Source organism: Oryza glaberrima, chromosome 5 (assembly GCF_000147395.1).
Source record: "Oryza glaberrima chromosome 5, OglaRS2, whole genome shotgun sequence".
NCBI lineage: Eukaryota > Viridiplantae > Streptophyta > Magnoliopsida > Poales > Poaceae > Oryza > Oryza glaberrima.
In genome coordinates, this window is record NC_068330.1 from 16,600,286 (window position 1) to 16,611,447 (window position 11,162).

The window sequence follows — 11,162 nt, forward strand, 5'->3', positions numbered from 1 at the left end:
GGTGGGTAGGGGGGAGGGGAGAGGTGAGGTCGCGAGAGGGGATTATGGGGTGCGCGCAGTCGCGGATCGAGAACGAGGAGGCGGTGGCGCGATGCAAGGAGCGGAGGCAGTGGATGAAGTCGGCCGTGCAGGCGAGGAACGCGTTCGCGGCGGCGCACTCGGCGTACGCCATGTCGCTGCGGGACACGGGCGCCGCGCTCTCCGAGTTCGCGCACGGGGAGGGCGTGCCGCCGCCGCCGCCGCCGCCCCAACCGACGACGACGACGGCGGCGGGGGCCGCGGGGGAGGAGGCGCGCCCCGTGGGCGGCGGCGCCACCGCGGCGGACCGGCTCGCGGCCGGCGGCGGGATGGGCGTGCCGGGGGTCTCGCCGACGTCGGCCGCGGTCGACGCGATGATGATGCCGCCGCCGCCACCCATCGACACGCTGCCGCCGCCCCCGCCGCCGCTCCCGGAGTTCTCGCCGTCGCCCGCGAAGATCCACCGGTCCAAGAGCATGCCCCTGCCCCCGCAGACCAAGGGCCCCGCGGTGCTCCACAGCGACTCGATTAGGGAGGATGACGAGGAGGAGGCGGAGATAGAGGAGGAAGAGGACGAGGACGAGCATCTCGATGACCGGCGGCGGAGGCTGCGTCACCGGCCGCAGGTACCGCCGCTCGTGTCTTCGCCCGCACCGGGAACGCCGGTGACGCCTCAGCCGCCGCCGCCGCCGCCGCCTCCACCGGACTCGAAGCCCGGAGTTGACACGTGGGACTATTTCTTCTCCATGGACGAGGGGATGGCCTCCATTGCCCCCGACGACGACGAGATCATCCAGGAGCCAGAAGACGAGAAGTATGTCCCTGCCTCGCCGCCGCGCCCTCCCCTTTCCCCTCCTACCCCGGTAGCAGCGCCGGCGCCACAGGAGGAGTTTGAGGAAGAGCCACGGACGCCGGAGATGGTCACGCCGCCGCCATCGCTACCGCCAAGGCCGCCTGCGGTGTCGTCCAAGAAGAAGAAGGGGAAGGGGAAGCATAGGGCGGCGCACCACCAGCACACGGAGTCGGCGCCGCCGGTCACATTAGTCGGCGGCGGCGGGGGAAAGGCCGGGAAGGTGGTCCCCGTCGAGTTGCCGCGCATCGATCTTCTGCGGGTGCTCGCCGAGATCGACGACAGGTTCCTCAAGGCGTCGGAGAGCGCCGGGGAGGTGTCCAAGGTTCTGGAGGCCAACAGGATGCATTACCACTCCAATTTCGTTGACACCCGAGGTCAGTGATTTGATTGCTCCTTGATACTTGCGGTTTTGGAAGTTTTAGTCCCCAAAGTGGGGGGCTTTGTGCCTGTCGCTATGATTTAATCATAAGAATTTGATCTTTTTGGGTGATGGCGATAGCGGCGTGATGGATTCTTGGGTTGATAGAGACCAAAAACTAGTTTCTTGAGGTTGGTGGTAGTGGTGGGCTCTGCTTGGGCAGGCACGTGAGCTGTCCAAACCCCACAATTCCATTTCTCCAAATTGGATGCTCCTGTAGTAGCAGCTAGCAAGCTATAGGAAAGAAGAGATTTTTTGACACAACCATTGGTTTGAGTTACAAATATACAATGCATATCTTGATGGATTTTGATTATGAGGGTCCAAAGAATCCATTTGGACGACACATTCTACTGATTGAAATTAGCATACAAATGACATTCTGGGGTATAACCTATTCAATAATCAATAAAACCTTTCAGTGTACGATGATCAAGAAGACCTGATATTTTTCCTCTCTTTGTTTCAATTTTAGTGCCATATCCAGTATCTATGCATGTTAATAATGAAGAAATGTGTGCTCGTAATTATAAATAGCACACAAGAAGCTTGGGTCCATTTGAAGAATTATGGATGTGCTACAGGGTACTTACAAGCAGGAATGGCTGAATTAATGCGTTGTTATATGTTTGGAATGCACAGCTAGAAGACTCTTTGCTGCTCTCACTGAAAGAATTATGCACAAATTTTAAAGAATGTGTTTGGAAGGGATAGAAACACTACTAATTGTTGAGGGTCAGAAAACCATTGCACACTGTGTTCAGCACACACAGAGGGTAGGCTTGGGACTGCTGGTTTATGCTGTAGCACTAGATATCTTATACACATTCCAGTTACTCCATCACTAAATACAATTCCTGTTGGACTTCACATGATTGCTGTTGTCAGTTTCTCACTTCTCCTATTCAGGTTGGCCATGATTCTTGATAAGAGAAAGCTGAGCGACCTTTCCAATTTTAAATTAAAACTCTATATACACAAATAAGATTCAGCTTAAATTTTAATCAGGAACAAAGGTTAAGATTGAGCTGGTTAGAGCGTACTGAATTATCCCCTTTTGTTTCACTGTTTCTACCCAGTTTTGATATATTGTTCCGCGCCATGCACTCATTTCTGGATTGAGTCAATTTAATTAATTTACGCAAGCATTTTTCTTATCTTCTGATTAATATATTATAGTAACATTGCTGATCTTGTCTATTCTTCATACAATATAAGTTTTGAAATTAATGGACATCCTCAAATGATAACAATCCTTTCCAATATCTTTATGTTCAGTTATATATTTGTAAATACACAAGTGTAAATGACCTTCTAACTGATTTTTTAAATTTATTTTCATGACATCTTTTTTAACAGGGCACATCGATCATTCTGCTAGAGTCATGAAAATCATAACATGGAATAGATCCTTCAGAGCCATGCAAAATGGAGATGATGGGAAGGACGACTTTGAAAATGATGAATGGGAGACTTTGGCAACTGTCATAGATAAAATTTTAGCCTGGGAGAAAAAGCTCTATGACGAAGTGAAGGTGCTACTCATTCCTTTGATAAAAATAATGTGTGTTTTTTCTGCTAGAAATTTGAACTTCTACAGTACTAGTTTGAAGAAGTTTTGCAATAACAGACATTCTAATATTTATTCTCTACTAGAGTATTAGATGGAATTATATTACCAAGTTCTACTGATTTTTTCTTTCTTCTCTGTGCCTTGTTCAAAGCATCAAGTTGAGAGTAAGCCTTAATACATATAATTACTAGGACAAATGTATACATGCGAGAATGTACAATAATGTGGCAGAACACTTCATAATATTACGTGATACTATATATTATTGATACATTGAGTTATCGTAGTACACGATTTACCATTGATTTGTTAGCGTTTTATGCATACCATTTTAATACTTCAATTCAAAATGAATATTGTAAATCTTTTCTGACAGTGATGATGGTTCTCATTTGGAAAAAACATACAAGGAATTCATATATGCCATGATTTAGTCTGTTACCACCTGTGGTTAGTACAAATGAAGTTGGCAATAATCCAGCAGGTGGTAGGGGTTCTGAAAAATATGTTCCAAATGAAAATAATCATGAACTTCAAGGTAGCATCATAGTAAAGGAGAAAAGGATCAAAATAGTTGTTGATCAAATAATTAATTGATGCTGTAGCTATTCCACAGTATCCTTGTTGACTTGTACTGTCTAACAACACTTGATGCCTCAATTGCACAGGCTGGGGAGCTTATGAAACTTGAATATCAAAGGAAGGTTGCTTTGTTAAATAGACAAAAGAAACACAATGCTGCCACTGAGGTTCTGGAGAAGACTAAAGCTGCTGTAACCCATTTACACACAAGATACATAGTTGATATGCAATCAATGGATTCAACTGTGTCAGAAATTCAACATCTCCGTGATAATCAACTTTATCCAAGACTTTTGGATCTTGCTGACAGGTAATTTAGACGCATGATGCAGCTTTACCATGAATGATATTTCTAGTATTGTGACCATTGGTTTTTTTTATTGTGCTTTAAAAACATTTAGTTCTCTTATGAATAGATCTGGCAAGTCATGACCCTTTACATTCTTCATTTGGTGCTATGCTTTCAGGATGGCAAAAATGTGGGAGGACATGCACCTGCACCATGAAAACCAGCTGAAAACTGTGTTAAATCTGAAGTCAGTTGACATTTCTGATTCCCATATTGAAACAAGTGATCATCACCACAGCCACACACGCCAGCTGCGTGATATTGTTGAAAAGTGGACCACAAATTTTAGCGATCTCATGAGTTATCAAAAGGAGTACATAAATGCTCTATATAGCTGGCTGAAACTGAACCTTATACCCATAGAGAGCAGCTTAAAGGAGAAAGTAGCATCTCCACCCAGGGTGCAGCAACCTCCTGTTAAAGCCCTCCTCCAAGCGTGGAATGAACATCTAACCAAGCTGCCTGATGATCTTGCCAAGACTGCCATTGTCAGTTTTAGGGCAGTCCTGGACACCATATTAAGTGTTCAAGATGAAGAGTTGAAACAAAAGGAGACTTGTGAACACACTCGCAAGGAATACATGCGGAAGGCTCGGGCTTTTGAGGATTGGTATCACAAGCACGCACAGCGCAGGGCGTTCGACGTTGATCCAGAGAGTGGCGAGGGGACAAGCCAAAAGGACACAGTTGCGGAGAAGAGATTTGCCGTGGAGAGCTTGAAGAACAAGCTGGACGACGAGGTCGAAGCCCACAACAAGCTGTCGAAGCAAGTCAGGGAGAAGTCCCTTTCGATCCTGAAAGCGCACCTGCCTGAGTTGTTCCGTGCCCTCACCGACTTCTCTCTTGCTTCTTTCGAGATGTACTCGAAGATGAGGTTGATGTCACTCATGCAGGATCAGGGTAACAACTAGCTGAAGAGCATGTACAGGAGTTAGGATGCTAGCGAAAATTCTATCAACTGTTGTAACGGTTATGTTGTTTCCCTCCCCTTTTTTTGCGGTATGTGTAACGAGAACTGGGTGAGTGAGGTGGTCTGTCTATTGAAATTTGTTGAGGTAGTTTGGCATGGGTTCCTGGAATCTGCAGCCTTTGTCTCTGGCAAATGGCAATTCTTTTTGCTGTGATGCTCTCCAGTTTTATTAGGTCTACAAGTGGGCGTTTGGCTGTGCTGCAATTTTGCTTTCAGATATGAACTGACGCTTGGCTGAACGTTGATGTGGATGGGCCGTGGGCCCACGGTGCCAGGAGGCGAGCGAAAGGGAAGCCCAGGGCCTGGGCAACTGGACCAACAAGACGGTATTTGGGCCATGCAGATGGACAGATGGAGCCGACACATCAGATTGAGGACTTGCCCGTTATTTACGTGCGGAAAAAGGGCACTTCAGGTCGCTCAGCCTCAAGTATAGTCCCAGTTTTATTCATGTCACTCAACCGCAAAAAGACCGGGTATCGAGTCTCCCTTGACGTCTAAAATCAGTATAAATTGAATCGTCTAAAATCAGTATAAATGTTAACTGTATAAAGTCATCATGACGTGTTAAATGTGATTTTGAAACCTTCGATGGTTTCAAAAGTGATTTTGACTGACATGACGTGTTAACTGTATAAAGTCATCATGTGACTGGTCCTACACTTAATGAAGGGCCACTGGTCAACCTCGTCCCTCTCCTCTCTCATATTCTCTCCCCCATTCCTCATCCCCGGGGCCATCGTTTCGCGGAATAAGCGAAACGACGTATTTGTAAACGAAAAGTAATTGGTGAATAAAACTTTTATATACGTGTTCTTAGCGATCGTTAAAAGTAAATGCTGAAAAATAAACTTCAACAAAAAAAACCTCGAAATCAGCTCTAAGTTTAAAGTTGAAAATTTAAATTTCGACAGATAACGATAAGTATAAGCGAAAAGACGAGACCCGGATTTCTCTCTCCCAGACTCCGCCGTCCTGTTGTCGTGTTGCTGGTGTTCTTGCGGTGCCGTCATCGTTACTGCCGCATCCCCGCCAGAGCCCCACCAGGAGAGATGATGGAGAACAGAGCGGCGATGACAGATGTTCGCTGCCACTATTCTCCTCGCACGCCGCTGCCGGTCTCGATCCGTCTCCTGCTGCCTTGAGTGGAACAGGCGGCTGCTCTTCGTTGGCCTCGCATGCAGCCAACCGATGGCCAGTGGCCAGCACCTCGGTTGTGCTGCATGTTGAAAAACCAGTGGCCATCACCTGGATTGCTGGTAAAGAAAAATCGATCGAAATTTCTCTACTTTCCCTGAAAGAAAATTTGTAGAGAAAAGATTCGATCTTGGTGAGCTAACTACTAAGGTTTGATTAGGGGGGTTTTATCTTCACATCCGAGAAGAATGCAACTTTTGTTCACATATTGTTTTGGTTGGTGCCATGTGATTGGTGGACTTAACCAGCATGGGCATGAGAGATTCATGTCTGTAGTTGATGGTGGCGTCGAAGGCTATCACCAACACGTCGAGAACAATCTAGCCTGCAGTTAGTAGCGGCTCCGCTGTTTCACCGACGAGAAACGGGCCGGAGGACCATCGTCATCAAGCTCCTAAGCATGCCATCTAACCGGCAGCCTAAGGATGAGGATCAGAAAGAGGGATAAGGAAAGAATAAGATAGCTGTTCCAGTTACATGCATGCGGGTTCTATATGTTATTTTATATTCTATTTTTCTCCCAGTGTTACGTTAGCCGAAACCATCTTCAATTCTATCTTGGAACTATATTTGTACTAATTTTAAAAGATGAGGGATGTGTTCTACCCGATTTTACGCTGAGAGATACGATTTAAACTCAACCATTAAATGTGTTCCACTCAACCATTAAACTTGTGTAGAATGGTTATCCCAACCTAGCCTATAAGGATAAATATTTGCTCTTTATCTGAAGAAAAAAATTAAAAAGGTGTCTACCTAAGTAATTATAAATAAATCACGTCTACAAATTAACTAGAAATATTATATTTAATGTATGTTCACATTTGCACATAGAAGGAAGGTTGATGTATGAAAGTGATCGAGTGAGCCTAGAGTGCACAAGTGGTGTTGTGGATTTCTTAAATGCTGCGAAGCAAGAGAAGAACAAGAGGAACAATGAATATATGGCTTGTCCATGTTGATTGCAATAATGAGAAGATGTTTGCCGATAGAGCACGAATACACACTCATTTGATATGTCGAGAATTCACGGGGGTTGCACATGTTGGACCATGCATAGAAAGCAAGAGCTGTTGAATATTGGAGATGAAGTGAACGGTGGACAAAACGAAGAACAATATGAAGATGATATGTTCATCCCTTCTCCGTTGGGTGGTGACCTTGTGTATATATATCAACAATGATACTCTTAACTAGTTATGCTAGGAATGTATATCTCTGTTTCTGTCATTTGCAGTGGGTATAGCTAACAATTGCTTGAGGCTAGCTGATAAAATGTTTTTTTTTTTTTGAAAAAGCTCATCGGTGTCAGGTCAGAACATACCCCATTACGAGTTAGCAATATTGTTCTCGGTTTGAAACTGGAAGCCATCACGAATGAGTCCTCCATGACGAGCTCTTAAGTACTCCATCAAAGGTGACCGAGTCACCTTTGACGTGTTAGAGTTGGAGCCCATCACAGACGAGTCATCCATGATGGGCTATAGAAACAGAAGTGTTTTTGGAGCTGGGTATAGATATTGCGGAAGTAGAAAGAATAAAATGGAGGAATGTTGTGGTTGGTTGAGAAAAAAAAATTAAATATTGATGTTTGTGATTGAGATTGAGATGAGGGGTTACTTATTGAAGAAATAGCTATATATTGAGATAATTTTGAACGATGGAATTTTAGATGGAGGGAATATATCTCATATCTTAAGTCGATAAATAACCAAAAGAAATTATTTTAAATATATTTATGTAGAGTATATAATAGAATGAGCACGATACTATAAACAATTACACTATATATCATCGTTGGACTAATTATCCTATGTTGGGCTTTATCGTTTATTAGTTGGTGGTGAGGTTGTGTTGTATGTTGTGTGCTGTACGGTTGTTTAGTCGATCGGCTACATATGGTCGTTTTTTTTGGACGCCACTACAGAGAGATGCTCTCTTAATAGACTAAACACGCAACTAAATTATTTCCATCATTAGGACATGTACAACGGTCTATTAGTGGTCTCTCTATTGCCATATAAGTAAATTTGATGGCATGAAAGAAAGAGAAAAAGAGTATGGTTGTTATGCATATCAACGGCTCAGAGTCGACTCTTAGCATTTATTAGAGCAAATTTTGTTGCATGGTGGTGAAAGATAGGAAAGAAGAGTAAGAAAAAGTATTTTGATACATTAATGATTAGAGACCATATTATCTCTTAACTGTTGTAGGATGCTAGTCTCTAGATAACGTAGAGCTCATATCTGACTCTATCTTTGTATATGCCCTTAGTAACCTGCCAATCAAGCGTGCTTTCCAAAAGTATGCAACCATGCAACTGCAAGGAAAATATATTCCTAATAGCTAAGTTTCAAATAAATTTTTCTTTCAAATTACGTATCCAATTTATAATCCGATAATAACATTATATTCGTTGTAATTAAATCTTTTTAAAAAGATCTTACACGATTATATTCTAATGAAAAAAAAATAATATTGTGAATTACTTTTATCATATATATATATATATATATATATATATATATATATATATATATATATATATATATATATATATATATATATATATATATAAAATTGAGTAAAGTCCATCACCGGTCCCTAAACTTGTACCGCTGTGTCATCCCGGTCCGTAAACTCGCAAATCGACTGTTCATGTCCTCAAACTTGTTTGACTGTGTCATCCCGGTCCCTAAACTTACATATCACTCGTTTAGGTCCTCCAACTTGTTCAGTTGTGTCACCCCGGTCCCTAAACAGGACGGTCTAAAAATTTTATATCAAAAAATAACTCATAACTTTTTCATGTGAACTCTAATGAAGACAAACTTTATATCAAAATTGTAGCCTTCGACGCGACTTACATCTTTGTAGTTGAAAAGTTTTTGAATTAAAACTGTTTAGGTCCCAAAATATTGTTGCATGTTTATATATTTTGAAATTTTAATTTTAAAATTACATTTTGGGACAAAAAATGACTTAAAATAAAAAAAACTCAACTACAAAGTTGTAGATCGCGTCGAGGGCTACAAGTTTGATATAAAGTTTGTCTTCATTAGAGTTCACATGAAAAAGTTATGAATTATTTTTAAATATAAAGTCTTTAGACTGTCTTATTTGACACATATGATATTCAAATCCAAGTTTAGGGATCGGGGTGACACAACTGAACAAGTTGAAGGACCTAAACGAGTGATCTGCAAGTTTAGGGACCGGGATGACACAGTCGAACAAGTTTGAGGACCTGAACGGTCGATTTGCGAGTTTAGGGACCGGGATGACACAACGGTATAAGTTTAGGGACCGATGATGGACTTTACTCTATAAAATTTAATTAATTTACTTCTTAGACATTTACGTAGGTCAACTCAATAATATCTAGAAGTAACTTACACAAATTATAATTACCTCTAAATTTTATTCCTATTTTTAAATCATCTAGCAGTATATATTAAGAAACTACTGCAGGGTGATCTCATCCATATAAAAGGATGGAATCTAGCAGTATATATTAAGAAACTACTCGGCATTCCTTGGCAACGGCCAACCATCGTGTCTACGGTTGCCACCTCTTCTGCATCTATATATTGTGCCGTATTGATCAATAAGTAACTCTCAATTCATTCGCTCAATTCTCTCTCCCCCAATCTCCCTCGCACTTTCTACTCGCAACAGTATAGATATTTCTAGATGGTTAATTTTATTTTTTTTTCAAGAGTTACTTTTAATACCATGACAATTTACTTCTATTTCTCTTAAGAGTCGCATCCTCTACCAATATACTACTTCTGACACCGTGAAGAGTTACTTCTATTACTTCAGAGTTACTTTTAATACCGTGAAAAGTTACTTCTATTTTTCTAGAGTTAGAGTTACTTCTCTCTAGTAGTGTACTTCTGTAATTATTTTATTAGATTTATTGTTCCCTTATTATATAGGTACTTCTAATATCATCAAGGGTTACATGTATCCTCTTAGAGTTACTCCCTATACTCCCTATATGATGAAAATTACATTCTTTTTAAAAAGAAAACATAGTGATCACTTTAAAATAAAGAATATAATTGTATTTACTCATGAATCTTCTCAACATTTTACTTCACATAGTTTTTTTTTCAAAATTGTCTACTATGTTTACTTTCAATGCAACGGAAAGCTACTTCTATTGTAAACTGAGTTACTTCTAGAGCTTAAGTAAATTACTTTTGAATGTTTAAATATATTCATTATTGGACTCGTTTTGCCATATATTTTGAGTATAGAGTGACGGTTTACAGATTTTAAAAATAATACACAGCCTAAAAAACATAAATTGTCAAAGGTTTTGTACCTAAAAAAATAATATTCCCTCCGTTTCTAAATATTTGATACCGTTGACTTTTTACCATATGTTTGACCATTCGTCTTATTTAAAAACTTTTGTGAAATATATAAAACTATACGTATACCTAAAAGTATATTTAACAACGAATCAAATAATAAGAAAAGAATTAATAATTTTTTGAATAAGACGAATGGTCAAACATATTTAAAAAATTCAACGACGTCAAATATTTAGAAACGGAGGGAGTATGAGTTAGTATAAAGGAAGGGCTAGTGAATTGGTTGGTGTTGGTCTCAGTACATGAATAGGTGTCATGTTTCACACTAGAGTTTCTTGTTACGGCTGATCAGATGGCCCGTACACGCATCCCGCTCAATTGCGTGACACATGCGTGTATCACGCGATAAATCTAAATCGAGAGCGCGCACGGAATAGATTTTACGTATTTTTTAAACATTTTCTTGCTTTACGGTTGCATTAGCGCTTCTTCTGCTGGTTTAGTTTAGGAAAACGACTTGACGAGCAGCGTGGAAGATCCACGTGTCCTAGTAAGAAGAAGATATATCATCGGACCTAGGATTCCGATCCAACATATATAACCATATAAAACAGAAGTAATATAATTTTGATTTAATTAATTAAGGTGGCAATGCATGATAAAATTAATACGCACTGACGAAACGACGACACGGATGTTTGATGGCCAACAGATATATGGGTCCTTGTTCACGTGCGACCGCACTCGGCGTCACGTGGATATGTCGTCTCTGTCCCTAGAAAATGACACGAGAGAAAACAAAGGTTGGCGATCGATCGATCGGTTTTTGTTTGCATGGGGATCCAAACGCACACGTTGATACTTTGCTGGCCATGC

The 11,162-nt window shown here is 41.4% G+C and overlaps 1 protein-coding gene across 1 annotated transcript in view; it reads left to right on the forward strand.

The window, feature by feature from the left end:
- Positions 1-4,859, forward strand: part of LOC127774126 (protein ALTERED PHOSPHATE STARVATION RESPONSE 1-like) — a 5,067-nt gene extending 208 nt beyond the window's left edge. The window contains exons 1-4 of the mRNA XM_052300409.1: positions 1-1,245; positions 2,649-2,824; positions 3,531-3,754; positions 3,912-4,859. The exon at positions 1-1,245 is cut by the window's left edge and continues 208 nt beyond it. Of these exons, the coding sequence (XP_052156369.1) occupies positions 45-1,245; positions 2,649-2,824; positions 3,531-3,754; positions 3,912-4,704 (2,394 nt within the window). The 5' untranslated portion in view covers positions 1-44 and the 3' untranslated portion in view covers positions 4,705-4,859. The remainder of the gene's footprint in view (positions 1,246-2,648; positions 2,825-3,530; positions 3,755-3,911) is intronic.
- Positions 4,860-11,162: the final 6,303 nt, after the last annotated feature.